General features: G+C 38.1%; 2 protein-coding genes across 48 annotated transcripts in view; one reads left to right on the forward strand and one right to left on the reverse strand.

Moving 5' to 3' along the window:
- The window catches only part of DISP1 (dispatched RND transporter family member 1), a 205,948-nt gene that overhangs the window by 109,814 nt on the left and 68,162 nt on the right, over positions 1–27,972 (forward strand). For 10 of the 47 annotated variants that reach the window (XM_077938053.1, XM_077938211.1, XM_077938200.1 and 7 more), the window contains one exon: positions 20,522–20,662. The exons of 36 other annotated variants lie outside the window; for them this stretch is intronic. The gene's annotated coding sequence lies outside the window, so the exon portion shown is untranslated. Of the gene's footprint in view, positions 1–20,515; positions 20,663–27,972 lie in introns of those variants that run through there. One more of the 47 variants, XM_077938084.1, reaches the window with a different exon arrangement.
- On the reverse strand, positions 54–27,970 carry LOC144338633 (uncharacterized). Its single transcript, XM_077989001.1, has 5 exons — positions 27,876–27,970; positions 22,278–22,365; positions 7,409–7,603; positions 1,311–2,031; positions 54–88 (listed from the first exon to the last, which is right to left on the reverse strand). The coding sequence occupies exons 1-5, from the start codon at positions 27,968–27,970 to the stop codon at positions 54–56; spliced, it is 1,134 nt and encodes a 377-aa protein (XP_077845127.1).

Genomic DNA, 27,972 nt, shown 5'->3' on the forward strand with positions numbered 1-27,972 from the left:
CCTTCATTTTTTGTCAAAAGTATAATGATCCTGGGTTGAGTACCTGGAACAGGTTATATCCCGGCCCGCGGGATAGTCAGAACAGGCCCTGGAGAAGGGGGTGGGAATTTGGGGAACAAGAGACACGAGAAATGGAGACAAGACAGTGCTCTGATCAAGTCTCGTTTAATGGCAGTAATGCACTGCCTTATATACACTTGGAAGGGAAGGGGTTGGGCTAAGGCGGAAATGATCTCATTGCCAAAGGCGTGGCCAGGTTAGTTTCGGTTTCTCCGGTCGGAGGTCATGTTGCGCTTGCGCTATTAAGTAACAATTTTCCCGGGCGCGGGAAAAGTGAGTGAAGAAGAAGCAGGAAGAGCGCCATCTTTAATGAGGTATTAGTACAGGGGAAAAAAGGCAAAGATAGGGAGGAGGTAGAAGGTGGAAATGAATAGAGCTCAGGCGTTTTAATCGTTAATTATTATTCGCTATGGCCGGGGCGTGCAGCTCCGGACAGGTCCCCCTTTTTATATTTTTATGATAAGAAAACCCCTCGGGAACTGCGCCTGTCTTAGGTTGGGTGAACTCACCCCCACCTTCTAGGCCCGTCATGGGATAAGGCAGCAGAAGGGCGGCCCTCCTGTCTTAGGCTCCGATGGAGATAGTGTCCTCTTACCCATCATTGACTGTCCAGTTCAGCACACAGGGGAGGTGGTCTTATTAAGGTAAATAAGACTCACCATTTTCAGTCATCTCAAGGCGATGATAATGGACCTGTATAGGTTTGGCCTGGAAGGCCTCAATTTGTTGTCTGACAAATGCCATAAGCTTATTAAGGATTATAGGCCCGAGAGTGAGGAAGAGTAGAAGGGTGAGTAAAGGACCAAGAAATGGCAGGAGATAGGGGAGAAGTCCATCGAGTCCAGTCCATAGTGGATTGGCGGCCAAGCCTTTTCTGCGCTTTTCTAGTTCTTCTTGCAAAGTTTTTATCTTATCTCTGACGATTCTGGATTTGTTGGCGTAAAAACAGCACTTTTCCTGTAAGGCCAAACATATCCCTCCCTGTTCTGCTGTTAACAAATCTAGACCTCTTCTATTCTGGAGAACTACTTCAGCTAACGAGTCTACTTGGTCTTGTAAGTCTTGTATAGTACTGGATAAGGTCTGTACATCTGAAATTAATTGATTGGATAATTTAGTATATTGGGTCAGTGAGACTCCTAGGCCTGTGGCTCCTGTAGTAAAAGCAGTGGTGATTCCTAGTCCAGCCAACAAGGGAATAAATTGTATGGCTAGAGGAATAGGGGGGCCCATTTTAAGACAAAGCCAACAATCGTGGGCCAGGCTTGTATTGGACATTTGAAGTAAATTGTAAGTAGCATTGAGGATATCAAAGGTTTGAGCATCGAGCCTAAAATTATCTCTAAGCTCAGGCAGGGCTAAAGGGTGATATTGAAGTTCAGGATATGAAGCTTTATGAATTTCTTCTAATTTTTTCTGGACGGTTTTAATTCTTGCAATATCTAATGGGCCTCCTCCATCAGAAATGTGAATGGGAGCGGTAGTGCTCCAACAAACAGGCTTTCCTTTTTGGCCGTTACAAGGAGATTGTACAAGTTTATTAGTGGATCCTAATACTTGTACGTCATTGATGCCTCCAGTTTGTGTTTTTAGTAACGTGGCCGTATAATATGTTCTATTGCCTGATTTGCATTGTTGATAGGAGGTATAACAGGAACTATGTACAGAAGATTGGAAAGAGCTACAAGGGCATTCTAGGAGCGGCCCGCTAGGTGAGGTATCTCTTGGGGTAGACTTACATTTCCATAACTGGTTTGGCATTAGGTAAGCTGTCTTGCCCGTGCAGGTCACCTGGGTGATTCTATCTGACGGAGGTTCAGATATTTGTCCCCCTCTGCAGTCACAAGGCTGGCCGTATTGTTTTCGTAATAATTCTCTTGCCTTACGAGGGTCACCAAAACCTGCATAGACTGTCACTATGTTGTATAGAGCGATTATTCTCCAAAGGAATTTCATGTTAGGCTTCATTTTCTGAAAAACAAGAAGGAAAGAACTTCTCAGGGAGATTTATCTTCCCTGGACTGACAATGGTTATGATTTATTTGTCTTACCAATCTTTCAGGCAGCCATCTGGCTGCATCATTTTTTTGTGAGAAGATGCATACTGAGCCTCTTCCCCAAATTAAAACTGGATCGGGGCCATGCCATGAACTATCAAGTGGATCTTTCCATTTCACCATTGCAAACTGTTTTTGAGATTCAGGATGCCAGAAACGGTCGGCAGCCGATTTTCCATGACTGTCCAAATTTAAAAAATTAAGGATAAACAGGGCATGATTGAGTATGTTTCTGGGGGTACCCTTCACGGGGTACCAACTCCCCCCTTTTAATTTTGTGATAATAGTTTTTAATGACAGATGAGCTCTTTCTACTATACCTTGTCCTTGGGGATTATAGGGAATGCCTGTGGTATGTTTAATTTGTAGGGTATTACAAAATTGTAAGAAGGCTTTGGCTATATAACCAGGGCCATTATCTGTTTTGATTTGTTTGGGTATTCCTAAAATAGAAAAGCAGTGTAATAAATGAGCTATGACATGTTTGGTGGCCTCTCCTGTTTGGAGAGTTGCACTGATGAATCCACTATAGGTGTCTATGCATACATGGATATATTTTAGTTGACCGAATTCTGAGTGGTGAGTAATGTCCATTTGCCAAATTTCGTTGGGGATGAGTCCTCGGGGGTTGACTCCTAGATGGGGAACAGGTAAATATGTTATGCAGTTGGCGCATTGTTTAACTATTTGTCGAGCCTGTTCTCTGGTAAGTTTAAACATAAGTCTTAAGGTTTGGGCGTTTAAATGATGTAAGGCATGTGCTTTTTGCGCTTGTTGCAAATTGTCTGTAGTGACTGTGGCTATGGTTTTTGTTGCCGTGTCAGCTGTTGCGTTACCTTGTGTTAGAGGTCCCGGTAATCCTGAATGTGCTCTAATATGCCCAAGAAAAAAGGGAGTAGTCCTTTTTTGGATAAGTTGTTGACATTGTAAAAATAGGTTAGCTGTGTCTGAAATATGTTTAATTTGAGACACGGTCTCTAAGAGGGGTATTGAATGAGCCAGGTAGGCGCTGTCTGTATAAATGTTAAGTGGCTGACAAGGAAAAGCTGATAGTGCTGCAATTATAGCTTGCAATTCGACCAGCTGAGCTGATGTATAAGTGGTCTGGAATTTAACGACTACATTATTGTAAGTGTAAGCGGCAAGTCCTGTGGAGGATCCATCAGTGAAAATTAGTAATGCGTCATTGAGAGGTTCTTTACTGGTAATATGGGGAAATACAAACGCATGAAGTTTGCAAAATTGAATAAGTTTGTTAGGTGGGTAATGGTTGTCAATCGCGCCAGTATAAGAAGCGCAAGCAATTGGCCAGGCTTCCGTATTTTGTAACAGCCAATGGATGCGTGATTGAGTGTAGGGCTGTATAATGGTAGAGGGTTCTATTCCAAAGTATTTTCTACTGTTCTCTCTTCCCAAGATAATTAGATCAGCTATGGCATCATAATAAGGCAACAAAACCTTTTTAGGGGAGGTGGGCAGGTGTACCCACATAATGGGATTGTTCTGCCAAAATAGGCCAGTAGGGGTTATTGTTGTGTTAAAAATAAGGAATATTAATGGCTGAGAATAATCAATACCAGTAACAAATTGTGTTGCAATGGCATGTTCTACCTGTTGGAGTGTTATTAATGCTTCTTTAGTAATGGACCTGGGGGATTTTGGATTAGAGTCTCCTTTTAATATATCGAAAAGAGGTTTTAACTCTCCTGTGGTGAGCTTTAAGTACGGTCGAAGACAATTTATGTCTCCCAGTAATTTTTGGAAATCATTTAAAGTTTTTAAATGATCACGACGTATAACGGCCTTTTGATTAATGATTTTGGGTCCATTAATCTGGAAACCAAGATAAGTGTATGGATCTTGTAATTGTACTTTTTCTGGGGCTATTTGTAGTCCGGCTGCTGTTAACTCTTGTTTGAGTTGGGCGAAGCACTGTAAGACTTGTTCGCCAATTTCTCCTGCTATTAAAATATCATCCATATAATGTATAATATACATTTGTGCCCATGTTTTTCTGACTGGCTCTATAGCGGCAGCTACATATTTTTGACACAAGGTAGGACTATTGGCCATACCTTGAGGTAAGACTTTCCATTGATAGCGCTTCATTGGTTGTTTAAAATTTGTAGATGGAAGACTAAAGGCAAATCTTTTCTGGTCAGCAGGGTGAAGGGGAATTGTAAAAAAGCAATCTTTAAGGTCAATAACGATTTTAAAATATTTTTGAGGAATCGCAACCGGTGAAGGCAATCCTGGTTGTAAGGCACCCATAAGGATCATAGTGATATTTTCTGCTCTTAAATCTTGTAAGAGTCTCCATTTACCAGACTTCTTTTTAATAACAAAAATAGGTGTATTCCAAGGGGAATTACTTTCCTCAATATGTCCTGCTGCTAGTTGTTCCTGCACTAACTGTTGGGCAGCACTTAGTTTATCATTGAGTAAAGGCCACTGATCAACCCAAACGGGCTCATCTGACTTCCAAGTAATGGGGTCAGCGCACCTTTGGGGTGCAGGTATGTCAGTGGCCTGAGCTAAAAATTTCCAAACCCCTTTTTATCAAGTTGTCCTGAAACCAGTATAGGCTGTGGGATACCGTTCTCTCCTTTTCCAAGACCTTTACCAGGGGTGTATCCTTGAGTCAACATTTGTGCAGTAACTATATCATTTGGACTACACATTATAATTTTCATTTGAGAGAGCAGATCTCGCCCCTAAAGGTTAACAGGTAGGTAAGGGATGACAAATGGCTTAATGAGGCCTGAATTGTTTTCTTTATCTGTCCATGTTAGGTATTTAGAACTTTGTTTAGGATTACTGCTTTGTCCAATTCCTCTCAAGTGAGTTAAAGTTTCTGTAGTAGGCCAATGAGAGGGCCAATCTTCTTGTTTAATGATAGTTACATCAGCCCCTGTGTCTATTAGTCCAGTGAATGCCTTCCCGTCTAACCATAAGGTTAGAGAGGGTTTTTGATTTGTAATTGGTTGCACCCAATATATATCTGATGATCCGAAACCTTTTATATTTCTATTAGAGTATTGGATATTATTATCTGTTTTAACCAAAGGTAGCAGGAGTAACTGAGCTATTCTAACTCCTTGAGGGACAGTAATAATACTATCAATAGCTCTGGCCATAATTTTAATTTCTCCTTCATAATCATTATCGATAACTCCAGGGAGGACTTGTAAGCCTCTCATGGTGACACTACTTCTTCCTAAAAGTAGCCCAAAAGTGTTAGGTGGTAAGGGTCCATATATTCCGGTATTTAAGGTTTGCGGTCCCATTTCAGGTGTTAGTATTGTGTGGGAGGTGGAACTGAGGTCCAATCCTGCACTTCCTGGGGTTGCTCTACTAAGTTTTGAAATGGATTGCTGTTGCTGGCTGGAACAAAGCTGACTGCCCCATATGCTTGTTTCGGGGCCTGAGGCTGGCCCCTCATCCCGTTTCCCTGCCTGGGGGGTAAAGGATTTCCTTGACTGTCAGTTTTAGATTTACATTCGTTTGCCCAGTGCCTTCCTCGTTTACACCTTGGGCAAAGGCCTGGGATTTTTGCTTCTGGACTCTTATTTTGGTTTTCACAGCAATCTTTTGCAAAGTGTCCCCTTTTACCGCATCTAAAACATCCCCCTTTATCTTTACCTTTGTTAATGAGGAAGTCTCTTACTGTTTGGCCGCTAAAAGCGGCGGCCATTGCTAGGCCTTGTTGATACGAGGGCCCAATATCTGAACAAAGGCGAATGTATCCTGTTAAATCTGTTTTCTTTCGATAAGGTCTGATTGCCGCTTGGCAGGCGGGGTTAGCATTTTCATAAGCTAACTGTTTAACATAATCTACACCCGTTTCTGCATTTCCAAAGATTCTACCTGCCGTGGTCATAAGTCTATGCACAAAGTCTGAAAATGGCTCATCGGGTCCTTGTTTAACCGCTGTGAGCAAGGCCCCTGGATCTCCTTTAACGGGAAGTTTTCTCCAGGCTTTTGTAGCAGCAGCCTGGACTTGTGAGAACAGTCCAGGGTCATATTGCATTTGGGCCTGAGTGTCTGCATAATTACCTGAACCAGTTAACATATCAAAATCCCAACCGTTTCCTGCCTGTTGATTTCTTTTAGCTGTATCTCTACAATTTTCAAAGAACTCTGACTTCCAAATTAAGTGGTCTCCCCCAGAAAGAACTGCCCTGACTAAGGTATTCCAGTCTGTAGGAGTGAGCCAATTCTCAGCTACAGATTCCACTATAGCAAGAGTATATGGAGCAGTAGCCCCATACTGAGAGGCAGCAGTCTTTAACTCTTTTATAATAGTAAAATCAAATCCAGTATGATGCCTCCAAGCCTGTCCCTGTTCATCTATGGTTTCCGTGACCGGAAAAACGTCTTTAGGGGAGGAGTCTTCTCTATGTCGACTAGCAACTAACCCCCCTCTTGGAACATATTGTCCAGGCCGCTGAAGTGGGCGCAAGGAACCCTCCATAGCGTCTGAGTTAGGTATTTTTTTCATTCCCTGTTTTTAGCTTTTGGAGCCTAATTATCAATGATTGATGTAACTCTTCAAGTTTAACCTGTTCTTCTAGTTGAGCAATTTTTTGCTTTAATTCTTCTTTGGGATCTATTGCTGCCATAACAATGGGCGCAGAAGCCTCACTATGTGTCTTATTATATGGGGGTGGGTATGAAGTAAAGGGAGGCAAATCAGGGTTGTGATATTTAGCCACCTCTTCCTCTAAATCATCCCAATTGATATCCGATTGATTAGGCTTATTAATTTCCTCCTCCTTTTGAAGCATCTGTAAAATTGGGTATTTTTTTGGTTTGTTTTCGTGTGGTATTTCTTTATCTGTTACAGAAGGAGACTTGATTTCCTCATGATCACTTTCGAGGGAAATGAGATCCTCCTCCGTATCTTGCGGAGGCTTTGTGAGGTTAGAGCAGGAGCTAACCTTTAAAATATGCTCTGTCTGAGCGACCGCAGCCATGACTTGCGAATCGGCCTCCTTCTTATCTATTAAATCTCTAATGAGGTTCCAATAAGAGAAGGCGGTTACAGGAATTTTTTCTGGCTCAAAAGTATTATAATAGTCCTGAAAACAATCCCCTACTCTACGCCATCTTTTAATATCAATAGTTCCTTCCTGTGGGAACCAAGGGCAAGTGTCTTTTACAAAATCAAAAAATTTAAACAAATCATTACCTTTAACCTTTACTCCTCGTATCTTTAAAGCCTCTTTTAATTGGCCTACATATATTTGATGTTGGCTTAATTCTTGTCCCATTTCGGACGCGTCACTTACCTTCGATTCTGACGCGGCAGGTTCCCGCGGTGATCGGAAGAGTTTGACTCCTTTTGTCTTCGTTAGCGGTCGACCGTCCTTTGGCGTCCTCTTCCTCACGGAGTCCCTCGTTTCCAGGTCCCTGTTCGGGTGCCACGTATCCCGGCCCACGGGATAGTCAGAACAGGACAAGGTTAACCTGTGGATTTTTCTTCTCTAAAATATTTGAGGTTAAAGGTGCCTCTGATGACTGCTATGGGTTTTATCTAGCCCCAGTTACAGCATTCTGAGTCTTTTGGTTGTGCCCCAACATAGTAGCATACTTTATGGCACATATCTGGTCGCTTGATATGGGCATTGGGACAGCTGCCTTCTTGTGTTCACACTTCACAACACGAACTGGAGCATTTACTGATCCACACCCAGGAGGCTCATTCTGGCTAACAGCCCACGAAAGTCTACCATTTAGGGATGGTAATGGTCAGCTAGGACTTGCCTAGGCTTTCAGCATTGGAGTTTGCAATAAATGTGCGAAAGATGCCTTGGTCTTGAAGAGCCTGACTGTGGAGCATGCCGATCAGTTGTAATGAGTTTTGTTTCAGTGTTTTTGAAATGGCATTTGCTGAGCTTAGTGACATGCTGCCCTTCAATATGTTAGGATACCCTTTTGCCTTCTATGACTTAATTGTAGTTTCTAATGTATGTCATTTATAAATATATTCTTTCAGCCAGGCCTAAGTTTTGAGCATAACAACACATCTGTATTGATATATTTTCAAGGGTTTTTTAAGAGGCCTAAGTAAAATATTCTAGCATATTTCTCATACTCTTAAATTCTGATATAAATAAATATCCTTACTCCTGCCCATCTGTCATTACCTTATTTCTTATCTTTTCACAACCGTCTTGCAGAATTTTATTGTTGCAGGCTGAAAGAGTGAGGGTCGTGATCAACTCAGTATACCACTGGAGGCTATATGAGTAAACAGCAAACCGTTCTCATAAATGCAGAATATTGGCAAACTGACAAAACTGCGTCTGCCGCCCAGAAGGAATGCTGAGGGCAGCCATGCCCCAAGTGCAGTGTTTCTTGTGATTAGGCACATTTGAAGCCTGTTAGCAATAATGTGAACCTGTGATCAATCAAGTAGCTGACTAATTGTTATCTGCTCCTCCCTGTTCTTTCTACCCAGTAAATATGAAGGGCTGTAGAAGCTCAGGGCTGCTGCGTTTGCTCGCTAGAAGCAAGGAGCCCTCTTCTTCCCCAGACCTCTTATTTAAAACAGTTTCTTTAAAGTTTTCATTTCTGCATTCATCCCCCTTCGTTCAGTCCTGTGGTAACCGTCGTAATTGTGGCAAACTGTGGCAAGTGGCACCCAAATGGGGCGAACAGGGACAGAGAGAGACTAGCAGAGACTTGCAGGGACAGAGAGGGACAGACAGGGACAGATAGGGTCCTATAGGGACTTGAACGAGGAAGGCCTGCTGGAACAGAGAAAGTAAGACTGACCAGACAGATGAGAAACCCCATTACGAGTCTGCCGACAGCAATATAAGGTCAGTGCCCTAAAGAGGTACAGAGAACGGGAAGTTTTTGAATCAGGGTAACATGAGAAAGAATTTGACTATTTCTTTTCGCTTTTCTGTTTGGAATTTGGTTCATACTGTCCTTTTGTCATTATTTCAAAATTTGAGAGAATTTTTTGCCCCACCCACAGCACCTATCGAGGGTGGTGAACAGAAGAGGGAGGATGAAAATTGCCTTATACCATCTTCTTTTGTGGCTACAGGAAGGCTGACTTTAACTTTGGCTTTTGAGAATGCAAATGTGGATTGTAAATGTACACTGGCACCTGTGAGATGTACAAAAAACTTGGGAGGTTTTCTCAGAGCTTGTCAAGATACGGGAACTGAGCTTCATTGCTCTACAATACTGGTTGAAGCAATGGCCAATTTGGTAGTTGATCTAAGGGGACTAAAGTGGGAAAATGTTGTAAGTGTAGAAAAATTGGACATTTCAAAAAAGAATGCTGTCAGACCTCTGGGCAGAAGGGATCTTATACACAGTTCCCCTCTCAACAGAAAAAATGCCAGGACTTTGCCCTCATTGCAATAAGGGAAATCATTGTGCTAATCAATGCCATTCAAATTGTCATCAAAACGGCACCCCTTTGTCGGGAAATTAGAAGGGGGCCTGGACCCGGGCACCTCAAACAATGAGGACATTCCCCGTCCAGGCCACAATTCCCTTTTCAGGGGTGGGCCTCCAGAGGCACATTGATTCCCTCTCCCCAGGAACACCTGGACGCGCAGGATTGGATGTCCCAGTCAGAGAACGGGTTACGTTAATTGGAGGAAACAAACCCACTAAGATTCCCACTGGTATTTGGGGACCTTTGCCAACAGGATACATGGGATTAATTTTGGGCAAAAGTCATCTTAACTTATAGGGCATTACTGTAGTCCCAGGAGTGTTGATTTTGATTGTGAAGGAGAAATTCAGGTAGTGGTAATGGCACAAGATCTTTGGGTTTTTGAACTGGGAAAATATATTGCTCAGCTGTTGCTTATTCCCTGTAAATTGCACCCTTCTCCACAAAAGGAGAAATGAGGGAATCGGATTTGGAAGTACAACTACATGGGAAGTTTATCACAACCCATAGTATCTAGTAGACCCACTTGTGCAGTGCAGATTGAAGAAAAGAAGTTGTGTGGGCTTATGGATATGGGAGCAAGAGACTGGTCTCTCATGGTAATAGATCTTGAGGACTGATTTTTTTTACTGTGCTGTTGCACAAGAAGAATAAGCCTTGATTTGTTTTCTCTGTGCCTTCTGTTAATCAGAAGGAGCCTGTCTCTTGTTATCAATGGAAAGTTTTACCCCGCGGTAATTAACCAAAGAGGCAGAAGCTGAAATACAGCTTGTGAAGCAGATGCTTCAGCAACGGCATGCCTCCTGGCTGCAGCCACAAAAGCCTTTGCTTTTGTTTCAGTTGATTTACTCATGTGGGGATGAGGGTATGCTTGTGTTTTTATAGGAAATGTACAAACCGTGTGGGTGCCCTCAAGATGTGTGCAACCATGGAACAGGAAACTGGAGGGACGCGTGGATCCCAACCACGGTCTTGGTTCCCCCAGTACGAGCCATGAGCCAGTTGAATTTGAATGTGAAGACTGAAGGAACCACCAACCAGCAATTAAGGGCTGCACAGCCTGCAATTGCCTTTCTCGATTAATTAAAAAACAAAGGGAGAGATGTTGCAGGCCGAAAGAGTGGGGATCATGATCAACTCAGTATACCACTGGAGGCTATATGAGTAAACAGCAAACTGTTCTCATAAATGCAGAATGTTGGCGAACTGACAAACTGCATCTGCCACCCAGAAGGAATGCTGAGGGCAGCCATGCCCCAAGTGCAGTGTTTCTTGTGATTAGGCACATTTGAAGCCTGTTAGCAATAATGTGAACCTGTGATCAATCAAGCAGCTGAGCAATCGTTACCTGCTCCTCCCTGCTCTGCCTACCCAGTAAATATGAAGGGCTGTAGAAGCTCAGGGCTGCTGGCTTTGCTCACTAGAAGCAAGGGGCCCTCTTCTTTAAAACAGTTTCTTTTGTTTTAAGTTTTCATTTCTGCATTCGTCTCCCTTCATTCAGTCCTGTGGTAACCATAGTAACTGTGGCAAACCACAGCACTTTATTTCATATAAACAAATTTCTGAAGCTAGATATAGCATGACATAATTTTGAACTGTTTGAACTTCTGAATAACTAATGCACGTATTTTCAACATATAAAACAACTCCCTCTACATTAATGAAATATCTAACCCTACTAACCCTAATGTTTTCTACATTAGAGCTTGGGTAGCTTAAAGTTCTTTCCTTGCCAAAAATATTACCAGATATTACAGAAAGTATAAATAAAATGGGATTTGAATTTTCATTTCCCTTTTTCCATACAACTTCATTTTATTTTTGGGAATGTGATATGTCATTTTCTTAATGTTGCTATAATCTAAGTTATACTTAATCTAAGCCTTTAGCAATGATGACAGATATTTGTATGCAGGTGATATTTATAGTCCTACAAAGTCTAACCATTGGAAAATTAACTTGCATGTATTTTTATTTCATGACATACAGTAAATGTAACCTTCTCTATAAATATTTGATGTCTTACAGAAAATTTCAGTTTATTAGTTATAACCTCTCAATATATGCATACCACATTCATGTAGATTCATTTAGAGTTTGGTAACAAAATACAACTGAAACTGTTAAAAAGAATGTTCTGATTAGATCAGAGTCAAGACATAGTGGTCTTCATTCAAGGAGTAGATCTCCTGCCAAGAGTTTCTATCATAAAAGTAAAATATTACATTTTGAAATACTGTATCACAAACCAAAAATATTTTGGAAACTCTCCAGAGCCCGTGGATTTATTGTGCTTTGCTTTTAAATCATACTGCAGCACAGATTATATTTTTAGATGATCTACAATCTACTTATTTTGTTATGGCTGAAGTGATTCGGCTTGTTTTTGATATAAAACTATCAAATATGAGCCTTCTGTCCTCTAAAACATAACACTATACTTTGTGTGGGAGAAAAGGTCTTGTTAAAGACAAAATGTTCCCTTGAATTCCAGTATGAAATCTGTAATAAACTAACCTACTTTAGTTTTCACATTTAAAAAGTTTTCTTAATAGTAATTTTTTGGTTACATTAAGGAGGGTTGGAATTTTTGCCTATTTTTTAGGATTAGTCAGACTTTTTTCTTCACAGAAAAATGAAAAACTACATTTCTCTGAAATTTACTGATCTTTATGGTTTTTGCTTTAAAATATGTACCCCAGTTTCTGATCGCTACCAAAATTTTTGGTAGTATATAAATGAATATTAAGTAAATTTCATTCTAGATGACCAAAATGCTTTCTGTATTAGTGATAAAATGCATATGGTTTTCTAGTCTATAATCAAATGAAGGAAAGATCATAATGAATAAAAACTAAGATTTCCCAGATTCACTTGTTTCCAAGACACTTTATCACAGAAATCATATTTGCTATTATAAGATTAATTGGGCCAGGCACAGTGGCTCACGCCTATAATCCCAACACTTTCGGAGGCCGAGGGGGGCAGATCTCCTGAGCTCAGGAGTTCGAGACCACCCTGGCCAACATGGTGAAATACCCTGTCTCTACTAAAAATACAAAAATTAGCTGGGTGCAGTACATACCTGTAGTCCCAGCTGCTCGGGAGGCTGAGGCACAAGAATCGCTTGAGCCCTGGAGGCAGAGGTTGCAGTGAGCCATGATCATGCCACTGCACTCCAGCTTGGGATAAAGAGTGAGACTCCATCTCAAAAAAAAAAAAAAAAGTAATTGGCAATTAAGCTACAGACTTATAGTTATTGGCTGACTGTAGGTGAAAACTCTTATTTTTTTTTTCCTTGTTTAAAAATATTTCTGTCAATGCCATGGGAAAATTCTACCTTCAAAAACAAAAACTAAAATTATAAAAACTACCCAAGAATATGCTTGCATGTTAGCTTCTGGAGCAACCTCTACTGAGAAAAGGGTGAAAAGCTAATTACTATCATTCCTTATTATTCAGTAGCAGTTTAGTATTCAGAATTTAAAAGCTGAGAATAGGCCGGGCGCGGTGGCTCAAGCCTGTAATCCCAGCACTTTGGGAGGCCGAGACGGGCGGATCACGAGGTCAGGAGATCGAGACCATCCTGGCTCACACGGTGAAACCCCGTCTCTACTAAAAAATACAAAAAAAAAAAAAACAAAAAACTAGCCGGGCGAGGTGGCGGGCGCCTGTAGTCCCAGCTACTCGGGAGGCTGAGGCAGGAGAATGGCGTAAACCCGGGAGGCGGAGCTTGCAGTGAGCTGAGATCCGGCCACTGCACTCCAGCCTGGGTGACAGAGCAAGACTCCGTCTCAAAAAAAAAAAAAAAAAAAAAAAAAAAAGCTGAGAATAGTGCAACATATTGTGAGGCCCATATAAATCAGCAGTACAATAGGATTTTGTATGCTGAATATTATTTTGCAGGCTACATTTCAATACTGTATTCTGCTTAATAAAGGATATATGTAGGCCGGGCGCGGTGGCTCAAGCCTGTAATCCCAGCACTTTGGGAGGCTGAGGCAGGTGGATCACGAGGTCAGGAGATCGAGACCATCCAGGCTAACATGGTGAAACCCTGTCTCTACTAAAAATACAAAAAACTAGCTGGGCATGGTGGCAGGCGCCTGTAGTCCCAGCTACTCGGAGGCTGAGGCAGGAGAATGGCCTGAACCCAGGAGGCGGAGCTTTCAGTGAGCCGAGATCGCACCACTGCACTCCAGCCTGGGCGACACAGCGAGACTCCGTCTCAAAAATAAAAATAAAAATAAAAAAAATAAAGGATATATGTAATAACAAGTTATGTCATTTATTCAATAAATATTTGTCGAGTATAAATATTTGACCTAGTACATGGTACAATATACTTTATATCCCTTCTTAAGGGGTATAAAAATGATTATAATAGAACCTGTGCCTTTACATATAGATTAAGAGAGTAAAAGAGATATATAAATGACCACGATAAAAAAAAAAAGACATGTGCTAAGTACCATAAGATATCTCAGGTCATGTATATAACTTGGAATAGGAAGAGAGAATTTCTGGCTTAGGTAATCAGAGAAGGTTTCATGTTATTTGCTGTGTGTTATGAAGAATGGATGGGATTATGGAAGTTGGAAATGTGAACAAAGGCCATTGCTGGTAGAAAGACTAGCACAAGCACTGAGGGTGTGAGGGTGTGTGTGAAGGCTTGTTTGGAGTAAAGCAAATTCTGTTTGGCAAGGGCAGTGAGTGAGAGGTGAAAGGGCCCAGATAATGGAGAATCTTGTGTGCCAGCTAAGATATTTAAATTAATGGGGGAGCCATGAGTGTTTTTTTGACTGAAGAGCAGCTTGATCAGATCCATTTCTTATATGATGTATCTAGAAGCTCTATGTTGCTTAGATAAGGAAGAAAAGGTAGGAGACCATAGATATGGTCACATCTATTAGGCTGTTGTAGCAATTCAAGGGAAATTTAATCTAAGAAAGTGGCAGAGGAAATGGAAAGGATGGTATATGTGGCAATGGCTGGGACTTGGGAATGAATGAACAAGGGTATACAGGGTGTAAAGGTCAAAAATGACTCCTTCCCTAGCTCAGGATGCGGCACAGATCTGGTGTTCAATAAATAAATATTTAAGTGACAATTTTGGGCTTAAATGACTGAAAGGATGGACAGAAATAGGAAAATCAAGAAGCTGTTTGAGGATGATAAGATCATTTGTATTTTAAATTGAGTTTGAGCTGCTGGCAGGATATATACATTGAAATGTCCTTAGAGAGTAGAAGCTGCAGAAATGGAACTTATTATAGAAATTGAGTGTGACAATATAGGCAGGAAACATAAAGAAGAAAGTTCAAAGGACAAGACCACTGGATATTGCTCAGGATTTAGCATAACAGAATTAAGAGGATCTACCAAGAAAACGGAATAGAGGTTAAAGAGATAGAGAATGTTAGGATAATAGAAACTGAGTAAAGAGAAAAGAATATTTACCAACAAAGTTGGTAAATGAAGAAATGTAAAGAAAATGAATATTGAGAAAGGACCACTGGGTTTCATTTTTGAAGAAACAGTTTTATTAGATGGTAGGTAAGATTGTAGGAAGTAAGGGAACGAGATGGGGTGAGGCTTGAGTATTGTCTGGCAAAGGAAAGGAAAAGGTAGGTGAGTAGCCTGAGGATTAGCAGGCCAAGGGAAGGAATTTTTCAGGCTAGGGGAAAACTAAACATTTTTTTATGAGTAATTGAATAACAATTTGACAAAGACGGGAAAATGAAGATGGACTTGGGGAGGCAGAGTGAGACACAGTAAAGAAAACTAAACATTTTTTATGAGTAATTGAATAACAATTTGACAAAGACGGGAAAATGAAGATGGACTTGGGGAGGCAGAGTGAGACACAGTAAAGAAACATGGTGGTCAAGATCTAGAGCACCTGTGTCCAGTAAGCCTGTCTGTAGTGATGAAAATCTTCTCTCTTTGCACTGCCCAATTCAGAAGCCGTGAACTGCATATGACTGCTGAGCACCTGAAATGTGGTGCCTTGTGCAGCTGGAACACTGAGATTTTAAAATTTCATTTAATATGAATTCATTTAAAATTAAGTCACCACATGTGGCTTGTGGCTACCTTATGGGGGAGCAAACATACAGTGTATAAATACAGTAATTAATAGCAGGAAAGAGGGTTGGACACTGAGGGATAAGGGACAAGTTCCAGAAAAAGTTTAAAGCACAGGTGGTAGTGTTTAAAGGAACTCATAGTCAAATAGTTTCATTCTTTCCCATAAAATAGGTGGCATCGTTTGCTGAGAAGGTTAAGGTAGGGAGCATGGGAAAGATTTTCGGCCATCCTTGTGGAGATTTCCAGTGGAGAACCTATGATAGATGAATCACAGATGCATTGTAAGCCCTCCGGAGTTGAGAGTGTGCATTTGTTTTAGGTCTCTGCTTCCTTGTTGGTGACTTTTTTCAGTAACATTTCTAAACGTAAGAGAGAAAGGAAAAAAAGAAGGGCAGGGAGAGCAAGTTTAGTGGAGCTCTTTGAAAGGCTGGAATGCTGGTGAAGTAAATAAATGCTGACGATGAGCCCTTAACTAAGCACAAAGCAAGTAAAAATAGGAAAGGACATGGATAAAGACTCTAGAGCCACGAGGTCATGATAAGGGTGAAGATGTCAGACTATGGAAGACGAGCAAGGCCATAAAATTTTCTGTTGTAAAATTGGTAGATTTTAGAGGTAGAATTTTCAACAGGAAATGAGATAAGAAAGAAATGTTCGTCGTTGGGTAAGAGGACTATATAAAACAGATGTATATATTTCCAAATTTGTTGGGGAGGAATTTCAGCATCCCTTGATTTTTTTTTTCCCTCCAGTGTGCTTGCAATATGGTCTTTGCTCCAGACTTGCTAACTGAACTTTGAATGCGTGGTCTTTTCTTAAATAATCCAGATTTGAGTAGTAAAGTTGGGATTTATCTTATCTATTTGCAGTGATATCCAAATTCATAAAAACTGAATTCAGAGCCAGCAGGGACCTATGAGATCATCTCATCTAATGTTTGGCTTTTGTAGATAAGGAGACTGTAATCTCTTGATTCAGTGATTAGTTCAAGGTTACATAGCCAGTGAGTGATAGAGCTGAGACTAACTTCAAGTCTTCAGTGATTCCCTGCACTGGGCTATGACTTGGGCAGCATAATGCTCTGGTCTGAAGTTTTCAGTGGGTATGGAACTATTTGTACTCTGGAAACATCAAAATACAATATAGAATATTATCTTCAGAACTTTTGTATGATTAGTTTTTCTGAACCTATACTTCCAAATTACTAAAATATTAATCTGACCATACTGAAAGAAAAATCTTGCTGAAGCAGTATCTACAATATACCACAGTTTACTTATTCATAACTGTTTGACACTTAATGCTAAGAAAAAAGATAAACAGACAAGACTTTTAAATGTTAATAAATGTAACAGAATCCGGAATTGCATTTTTGACTAGGTGCAGCTGGGAAAGAGTTTGTTAATCAGCAGCTGTTTTATCACTTTTTTAAAAGTACCAAGTGTTGTGTGTCTCCTGCCGGCTCTGGTCTCTTTTTCCCTCCCCCATGCCCTTGTCTTCCTAATAATGAAGAAAGATACCTAAATAGTAGGATCTAAGACAAAAAGAATACTGTTTTCAGAAAATATTAGAACATTGTAAGGTCACTAGTACTTTTCTTTTCACTTTGAATAATATATTGAGGAACATATTGAAGTAATTGGGAATAATATTTATTTATAAAATAATTGTGTCCCATGTGACAATACCAAAAGTGTACTTTAACTTGTCTATTTTTACATGGACCCCAAATGTTTAAATGAAGTGATTAGACATACAAATCTGTAATTTTGATTAAAATGTAAATAAGAATTTACAAGTTCTGAGTTAGAGAATACAGGTCTTTGGTTTTTGTGACACTTTATTTAATTTAAGGGATTTCTTTATAGGATCAACAACTCTAGAACCTTTGTTTGTATTTCTTGAAAGGAAAAGCACAGTGAAATAGGATTAGCTGCTTTAATAAAGTGAACCAAAATACTGTTCAGATGATCAAAGAGTGTTAAAATACCTTCATTTTTATTTTAATTCTTTAATTCCTTTTTGTCATGGGAATTTTTGGTATTACAACATTTGGCATACATATGACATGAAATCAGCATACCCTAAGATTTTAGAGACTGACTCCTTTAATATGTTTCCTCAAGTAAATATTTCACTGTTTTTCCCTGTCCTCTTCCTCCCAAGATTGGCTCTGTTTTAGGTGGATTAGGAGATACAGGGATGAAAGTTACCTTTCCTACCCTCTAGGAGCTCAGACATACAATGGTTCTCAAAATGTGGGTCCCAGAACAGCAGCAGCAGCAACATCCTGAGGACTTACTAGAAAAGCAAATTCTCAAGCCCTACCCCAGACCTTCAGAATCAGAATTTTGGGGGATGGGACTCAGGAATCTGTTTTCAGCAGCCCTCCAGGGAATCCTCCTGCACACTCAAGTTAGGAACCACTGGTCTAACGACCGGAACTTTATACCTTCCTTATTTTTAAAATTGAGATGGAAGTCACATACCAAAAAATTCACCATTTTAAAGTAGACATTTCAGTGGTTTTTAGTGTTTTCACAAGACTGTGCAAACATCACCATTATCTAATTCTATAACATTTTCACCATCCAAAAATAAACTCCATACCTATTTGCAGTCACTCCACCCCTGTCTCCACCCCTCAGCGCCCAACAACCACTAACCTACATTTTGTCTCTATGGATTTGCCTCTGCTGGATATTTCATATAAATAGAATCATAAAATATGTGGCCTTTTGTTTCTTTCACTTAACACAGTGTTTTCAAGGTTCATCCGTGTTGTAGCATGTATCGGTGCTTCATTATTTTTATGGCTGAATAATATTCTATTGGATAGATGTACACATGTTGTTTATCCACTCATCACTTAATGGATATTTAGGTTGTTTCTACTTTTGGCAGTTATGAATAAGGCACTATGAACATTCATGTACAGGTTTTCGTATGAACATATTTTCTCTTGGGTATATACAGGCAGTTCTCATTATTTGTGGTAGTTTTGTTCATAAAGTCACTGCAAACACTGAATTAGTGAATACTGAATTACTGGTTCTCGGAGAAATACAGGATTAGGTTCTTGTAAGATTCTGGTCACATTTTCATCGATTGATCAATATATAACCTTGTTTTTATGTGTGTTTCTTTTTAAAGACATCTTATATTTATTGCTGATTCATTAACATTGAGTGCATGCCTAACAGCGCCATAACTCATGCCTGAACAAAGCGGCTTACCTAACCAGGTATATTTTCTGTATGTGACAAGGCCTGTCACAGCCTTCTTGCGCTTAGAAAGAGTAGGCAGCACTTCAGCATTACACTTGGGGGCTATTTGAAACAGTGAAATCACCAAAAAAAGCACAAAATATGAAAAACGTGGCACGAAATCAACTGGAAAAGGGAGACTTGTTTACAGTATGAGAGCCAAACACAAGAGGGTAGTCTTGTTTGGGTGACTCACATTTTTTACCACTCTGCCAATTCACATGTCTGAATGACTGTGAAAGCACCATGAGGATTATTTGGGGGTTACAAATAATTTATAGTGAATAATCATATTTGCAAATATAGAATCCACAAATAATGAGGATCAACTGTACTGGGAGTGGAATTGCTGGGTCATATGGTGGTTCTATGTTTAATATTTTGAGGAATTACCAAGCTATTTTTGGTTTTTTTGCAGAAGCTAAAGCATGTTATCTAATAAGATACCACTTATAAGTGGTTTTGATTTGTATTTCCCTAAATCACTAATGACGTTGAACATCTTTTCATGTGCATATTGGCCATTTGTATTTCTTCTTTAGAGATGTGTCTATTCAAACACTTTACCTCTTTTAAATTGGATTATTTGTCTTTTTATTGTTGAGTTGTAAGAGCTTTTAAATATATATTCTGAATACTAGACTCTAGATATATGACTTGCAAATATTTTCTCCCATTCTCTGTTTTCATTTTCTTGATCATGTCTTTTGATCTTCAAAAGTTTATCTTGATGAAGTCCAATTTTATCTATTTTTTCTTTGATTGCTTATGCTTTTGAAATTTTTGAAACTGCTATCCTCATATAGTTACTCAGTACATCCTGCTAAAAGAATTGCATACACATTTTTATTACCGAAGTCATGAAGAGTTAGATTTCACGGTTTCAATAAATTACAACTTACTTGCTAAGGGATGTCATTTGTAAATTTAAACCATTTGTTTGTAGTATTTAAGAGATTTTTATGTTGTGGTTGTGGGATTTTAAATACTGGCATCATGAGGGCCAACATTTATAAAAAGCAGTGTCAAAGTTACTTAACAAACTGCTGTTTTTGTTTGGAAAATGGAAGAAAAATACTTAAAACTGGCTCTAACATTTTAAAAGAAGATTCGCCTCTTTTTAAAACCATGAACTTTCTGTCCTAAAAGTAGGGTCTCAAGCCATTTTGTGAAAGAACACAGGAATCCCTGGAACTTGGAAATAAATGCAGATTGGTGTTTATTTATGTTATTTTAAATGTAGTAGCACTATGTGTTAGAAAACTGAATCTGTAACACTTAAGTCAGGCTAAGCAAGCAAATAATATCAGCTAACATGGCTTTAATCTACTAAGTAACTTAAAATCCAAAAGATCAAAGGAAGTTATAACTAAAAACAGTCCTTCATGCAATTTCCCTGTGGAAGCAGGAAAAGGCTAGAAATTACATGTCACCTTCATATCCTGGCTTGCTGACCTTGTGCTCAGATCAAGCCCCTCTGTATGCCAGCTGTTACCATTATTAAGACCTTGCCCCAAGGGGTTAAGTAGGAGAAAAACTCTCCTGTCCTATTGGAGAGCAAACACTGGAAGTTCCAGCCCCTAACATGCCTAATTCAAAGCAATCTGCATGTGCTTGTCATTCAGTCTGTCCTGCCGCTCTGTGGAGCTGCTCCTGCCAACTCATTGCTTTCTGCTGTGCTGTGATCCTGCAGTCAGTTGCCGCTGTTGCTACTGCAATCATTTGCACCAAACTGAGCCAGAGAAGTTCCCTCTTTTAACATAAAGGTAATACATTTACTCTTGCTGTGTGAATATGTGTGTGAGAAATGCGTGTGAATTTGTTATTTTAGGAGAATTTATTTAAAAACTGAACTTCGTTTCTAGGAGTGTATTTAAAATTCCAGCTGACTGTTTTTTTTTTTTTTCCCAGTGTAAACTTTGAACGGCATTTGGCATTTTAACACATTAAAATCTTGTGAAGTTTATTTAAATTGTAGTCTAACACCGTAAGGTAAGGCCAGCCATTTCATAAGTTTATTAAAATGTCATGTCTTTGTAAAGTTGGAAGGAGACCTAAGCTTTAAAGAAGTTTGTTTTATACTTTGAGATTCTTATTTAACTACTATCTAAATCAGAAAATTTTGAAAATATGTGCTTGCCATTGCTAGATGATAGAAAAATAAAAGTAGCGTTGTAGGAATCACAGTCACTTTTGTGAATTAAATGTTATAATAAAATAGAAAATTATTAGCATCTTCCCTCCTGCAAAGAGAGTAGTTTGGTGAAGATACCCTCTGGTGAACTAAACTTCAACAGCAAGTAATTCTTATCAGAGTTCATTTCAGATACACAGCTTGGTAAAGGCCTTCAAGCTATGTTTTAGTTGTTTAAATGTTTCATGCATTATATGGTAACTACAATAGTGACTACATTATGATTAGATTTACTATATTTAAAGTACAAGTCAAAATATATTTGCTATATTGACTTTTGCTTAAAATGAGAATGGATAATTTATTTGCAACTGGTAGAAAAATTCATATTAGTTTAACGTGAAATATGTTTATGTTTGGTGTAAAATATACATTAAAAATTAAACAGAAATTTAGTGAAAACTGAGTATTTCTTGCACATCACTGATCATAAATGACTTTATTCAATGATAATCCAAGAAATAGAGAAAATACTTTACAATTTGCTAAAAAATTTTACTAATAGGTATTCTTGTGGAACGAAAAAGAATGAAACGTGTCCTTTTTACCCACAAAAGGTTATTTTAGATCATACTATTTATAATTAAGAAAACTACAGTTCCCTTTGATGGCTGGGAAATCACTAAACTATGTAAATAAGCTCTAAATTTATGAGCGTTTCACTTGCAGGTAGTGGGTTTTCTACTTCCCGTGGTTTTAATATCTGGCGACACATTTCTACTTTCTAAAATGTTAAAACTCTTTTTGCATTATTTCATGTTTTTTTTAGTCTTGCATCTCCAATAGATTATCTTAGATTGCTTTTATTGCCAACATATCAAATATTGGGATATTTTATTGATTTTACTTTATTTGGAACTTTTTGTTTTAGTATTAAAAAGATATTTTTATGTATCTTCTATGCATCATATAGCTCACATCTTAGACCTCAATTTTAGAATTGTTATCATGAACTATTTGCATTGATTATGAAAAAATGTGTAATGTTTTCAGTGTCTGAAATGATTGACCTACAAAGTAGTCTAGAAAATACATGTTTACTTTAATTCAGTCTGGGAAATACGTATTATAAAGTGAATTCATCCAAAATTTAAATCTAATCTCACTTGCTTTGCAGTTTATATTGAAGCGGTTGAGCCTTTTAGGGAAATCTGCTTTTCAGTGTTTGCTATGCATCACTTCTTTACCTTCTGTTCTAACTGCTTTGAGTTCTGGGGCTGGATCTGAGCATTCTTGCTGTATGATTCTTGTAATTCAGTGTGGATGATGGACAGCCTTGACATACAGATGATATGAACATTTTCTATTTTTGAAAAAAATGCAATTCCTGATTACATTCTAACACAAGAAGCAAAACCAAGTTGTTTAGGATCAAGACATATGAGCTCCTTAGTCTATCAGCCTTTTGGAAAAAATATAAGACAGAGCAACTAAAATAAATTAGAAAAGCTAGACTCGGAGAAGATGGTGGCTTTTTGTTCTCTCCTTCTTGATTTCTATTCTCTTATTTTAATCACTATTAAACAGGCTTATGTATTACAGGCTCATATTTAGATTCCAAGAAAACTGTATAAGGAACCTAGTAGGTGCTTACCAAAATGATTGCTACGTAAGGACATTTAACTGAAAAATATGATTTAATTATCTTTGTAAGCAAACAAGAATCCCACACAATAGTAAATGTAATTTCAGTTCATCTAATATATACAAGAAAGCAAACAGCAGAACTCATGAGCATTTATAGTAATAATTTAAGGAATAGAGAAAGATTTATAAAAGTTACACCCAGGCTCTTATTAAGAGTTAATTTACTGATTCAATTCAAGTAAGAATAAAGTCTTTATAAATTTGATGTTTTTCTAAGCTTGAAGCAAATCTCAGAGTTTTCTTTAATTGTGTTTTATACAAATACCTTGAGTGATGTTTCCCAAGTTGCTCAGTAGACTAAAGGATACTCATAAGACATTATTTGCTGGACTCTGCAGGGAAGAACCCATTTGGGGAGCTGCTCTAGGAAATTTGATTTGCTGCTTCTCAAACTTCACAAAACAGCAGGGAGTGGGGTATTAGATACTAAACATTTGTGGGAAAAGTTTAGATTATTCTAAGTGTGGTATTAAAAAACAACACACTACCATCTAAATCAAACAACTTTTAAGTGCTTTATGGTGATTGATCTCAGTTTTTGGCTTTATGAAGGACATTTTTAAAATTCTCTCACATTCTTTTGCCTAACAATGTGTGGGAGTAAAATTTTCTTACTTTGATTTACCTCAGTGATGTTTTTTTCCCCCTTTGGGCTGCTAAGTTTTGAGGTTTTGAGATGTGTGAAGTATTAAACATGCATGGTATCTTTTAGACATGCTTGTGATGTGTTCAACAACATTTGTTAAGCTCAGTAATAGGATCCTGTTTCTACTGGGGAAGAGCTATAGTGATACAGATAGATTTCTCAGTTGTAAAGCTGCCCATTTTGTGATTTTAGTTGAGACAAAATAGTTTCAAATGAAATCTCATGGCCTAAAGACACACCTATCACATCTTAAGGATCCTGTTTATTAACAAACCATCTTGTAATTCTTATTTGGTGGGTATGTGAGGCTAAATAACAGTCCTGGTATCTGCAGATTGTCTAACCCTAGAATTGGAAAGTTTAAGATGCTTAAAATGCCACCAGAAATCTTTTTTTTTTTTTTTTCCTGGCATGGAACTTTAGGGAACATACTCTTTTATTAGAGGATCTTGAGCCTTCATTTTAGAGACTGACCAGACATTGAGGACATACTTTTTCTTGAGTGTTAAATAAACTCATTAGTCAAATTAGCTACTTCCCAGATTTTCTTCAAAAGATTAATAAATAATAAAAGCTTTATGGCAACTTGTTTCACATTTCCACAACATTGTTCCACATAAAGTCTGCACTGTTGTCTTGCTTGAGCTAGTATCTTATTAAGGCTTTCTCCTTGCTGCACCCTTGTCCCCACCCTTCCAGCTTAAGAAGTACTGCAGATGAAATCTCTTTTCATTGTAACAAGAGCAATAAAAAAAAGTAAAAATAGTATAAACTTAGAGTGCCAGGTCCAACTGTTTTCTAATATGCAACAATATTCTGCATTTCAAGCAGTATTTTCGGAATGTTGAATATTTTGAGTGGCAGTTGCTTGCTCTTATAAGTTGATCAGCATTAATTATATAAAGTATAAATCAGTGGCTCTCAGCTCTGACTGCATGTTAAAATCACCCAGGATGCTTTAAAAAATGCTAATGGCCACACTTGGGTACAATATGAATTAAATCAGAACCTCAATCTCTGGGGCCAGGACCCTTTTATCATAATTTTTTTAATATTACTGCAGTGATTCAAATGTGCAGCCAGGGATGAGACTGCTGTGATAGACTTGTAATTTTGTGAATATTCATATTTAATGCATACCTTAAGACTTGTAGCAGAGCCTAGTTAAATGTTTTGGCTAGTTTTAGGGTTAGATAACTGCTTATATAGGAGAACTTTGTAGAATTGTTTTAAAGTGACCATTGTTTGACATCCCTGATTATAGAAAGTTTCTCTAGTTTTATTTTGTATATTTTTGGTTATACAGTTTCACATAATTCTCCAAACTTAGGGTTCAAAAGAAATCAGTGCAGCTTAATGGAATTTAAACTCATCTGAAATAGAAGTGCAAAGCTATAAGAAGTCTCCCCTACCTCTTTCTTTCCAGCATTGATGCTTATGGGCACAGTACTTACAACTGAGTGTGGAGAGAAGTGGTGAATATTACATGGAATGATAATTTTTGTGGATGAACCTGGAAAAGAGATCTCTGAAAAGTGCTTTAATAATTGCAATATTGTGAGAGTGCTCTTGAAATATGTATTTAGGAAGATAAGTGTTTATGCTAAATGGAGAATATCACTGATATCATTTATCTGAGATTGAAAGAGGTAAACTTCATTTTATACCCACATTTCTGTTCCCACATTGACCAAAGGTACATTGGATGTAAAACAAAATGACAAAAATGAAATTGATGTTTCTACAACCCTGAAATTTCTATCACTCGCCCCTATATATGAAAATTTCTGCTTTTACAACCTAACTCATTTCTAGCAGTAATACTGCTTTCCAAATGTAGGGCTTTCAGATTTGTTATGGCAGATACACTGCAATATCATTAAGGTTATTTTACTTTCATATTTTTTGTTGTAACTCTAGGGGGAAACTTTATCTGGAAACTTTAATTTTTCTTCTGTATCATTAAGCTGTTTGTAAATACCATGAATATTGAAACAAAACATTTACAGTTTATCTATATATCTTAGTGCCTCTATCAATATATATCATGTATGTAATTATATTAATAGAGGTTATCTAAAACCGTTAGGTGTATTTCATTTTCAAAGGTGGTGCTTATCATCAGAAGTTGAAACTACCCATAAATTGAATATTAAGAACAGTATGTTCTCATTGTAAAAGAATGCTAACCTTCATTTTCATATTTCCTGGAACTCAGTTTGCTTTCTCCTAGTGTGGCAGAAAGCTAACTAATACCTAGGAGGCTCTTATGAAATATATATTTAGTGGTATAGATCTTCAAATATATAATGTTGTTTCTTTGGGAAAATGGCTTTCAACTTATTGCAGTTTATGCTTAAGGGGAATACTAGAATTAACACCTTATTTTTGTATAGTCCTTTGCAATATATAAAATGTTTATGAGTGATTTTGTGAAGCTATTTATAAGTATTCTCATGCAGGACAGTTTAACAGTAGAAAGTTTACAACCTTAAAGGAAAATAAGAAAATGTAATTTGTCTCAGAAGGGAAAAAGATTATATTTCTGCATTTAAAACCATCCTTTCTAGTTCCTTACAAATGTCTGTTTCTTTCATTAAAGATACAGATTTTGCTGTAACGTCACAATTACATTATTCTTAAATAGTCAGTATACTACATAACAACAAAGATCAATCCATTGCCTTGTTTTTTAAAGTTTGCATAATATGATATATGGATGGATAACACCTTTCCTTAATTTAGCGAAATATGTCTCTGACACTCTTGATTGCTGAATTGTACCTTTTAAAACAATCTTGGGAAATATCGAATTCATAGGCTACTTTTCATGTGGACCTTCAGACAGAATTTTACATCAGTAGCCTCTTGTGGTCCTATAAAAGCTAGTTGGACTTGGCATTGCTCTAGAGGCATCTTGAGGTAGTGGAAAAGCCTTACCTTTAGAGTCATACTGGTCTGAGATTGAATCATGTGATTTGGATTAGTTACTTTAATATTTTTGATTCTCAGTTTTCTCTGTAATGGGTTTAATAATAAATTCATAGGGGTATTGTGAAAAAAGTGACTTGACATAGTGAGATGATTTTTAAAAATCTTAATAGCCTTTTGAAGGGAAAAGTATTCCTAGAGACAAAACTTGCCTGATTTGGCTTCTACATAGCCCCTCTACAGAAATGCTTACAGTTCTTTATCAATTTCTGTTGGCATTTAGAGCAGCTACTTATTTCTCTGGCCATAACACTAAATGTTAATAGGCCAACATGGTACCAGTAATCAGAAATTAGTCCATCATTTTAGGATAAGCATGAAGCAATTGTAGAGGAACCATTTCATATTAAAACAGGTTTGGTAAATAATGGATACAGGTATCACCAGACTGCCTTTATACCTGATGTAAAGAAAGACTTAAGGTCTCTTTATATATCCATCTTTTAATATCTAGTGCCACTTGAGAGGGAAAAATGTGTGTCTCAGTTAACTGGGCAGGTGCTTCAGTCCGTGTATATGAGTTGCACTAAAGAGATCAAAATCCTAACAGCTGTTGTTTGCATGCACGAAAAACAGTTTGGGAGTCATGATACAAGCCATGATTAAACTTGATTATCAATTAGAACCTCCGTTGTTAAATTTGTTACATTTCTCTGCCTTAAATAGAAAAATGGGCCTTTATTTCTGTCAGTTGTTAACATTCCCTACTTATTTTTGTTCGTTCTGATTTAATTGTGCGTATCTTGCCATACCTGAGGTATAATTCTCTTGTAGTCTCCTCACCTAGTTTGTGGTTTTCTCTTACTATGCAAAATATATTCCAGGTATCAGCAGTATGGACATGTTGTTGGAGACTTGTTGCCCTACCCCTGATGTACCGTATCAAATCTTTATTCTAACTACATCTCTAGGTGATCCTCATATTTGGAAGCCCTGGTTTGGTGTTTTGTATTTATGTAATGAAACTGCTATAGGGAGCATGACTCTTCTGAAAAAGATGGTTGGCTACAACAAGGGATCTTGTTGGCGATCCAGTCTTGGTATTTATTCTTAAGTTTGGTATTAGGAATCTGGTGAAGCAAAGAGTTATTCTAAAATATATCATGTGAGTGTACAGAATACAGTTTATCAGAAAGCTCTCAAAACCTTGGCATTATGCTTCCTAGCTTCACCATTTATCATCAGTGTGTGACTTTGAGCACCTTACTTAGAATCTCTGTGTTGTTTTCTCTTGCAAAATGGAGTGGTAATGCCTGCCCCCCACCCCCGTTTTTCCAGAGGGCTATTAGGAGGATCAACTCAAGTGAGATCATTTGTGAGAAAGTGCTTTGGAAATAGCAAAGAGGTGTACAATTGTAATAGTTGATGGGGATGAAAATGGTGTTCCTTCAGGCTATATGATCCCTGTGTTTGTTAAGGATAGTGATGGCTTTGCTAAGTGGTTACTGTGGTAATTGGAACAGGTCTGTGTATTCTCTTCAACAGTACATTTAGATTTTACCTTGGCAGTTTTCTGGCCACACTAGCAGTTCTGACCGCCAATTCCAAGTAGCTGCTATGAGGTTTTCTTAACGCTATTTGTATTCTGGGAGCCATCT

Source organism: Macaca mulatta, chromosome 1, assembly GCF_049350105.2.
Source record: "Macaca mulatta isolate MMU2019108-1 chromosome 1, T2T-MMU8v2.0, whole genome shotgun sequence".
NCBI lineage: Eukaryota > Metazoa > Chordata > Mammalia > Primates > Cercopithecidae > Macaca > Macaca mulatta.

Excerpts from the sequence above, each read along its gene's own strand:
- LOC144338633 (XM_077989001.1), bottom strand. The coding sequence starts at position 27,970 with ATGGCTCCCAGAATACAAATAGCGTTAAGAAAACCTCATAGCAGCTAC. Across the intron at positions 22,366-27,875 it reads GTGGCCAGAAAACTGCCAAG|GCTGTCCATCATCCACACTG; the intron begins GTAAAATCTAAA and ends CTGTATGTCAAG. Across the intron at positions 2,032-7,408 it reads CTGCCGCGTCAGAATCGAAG|AAAATGAAGCCTAACATGAA; the intron begins GTAAGTGACGCG and ends CTTGTTTTTCAG.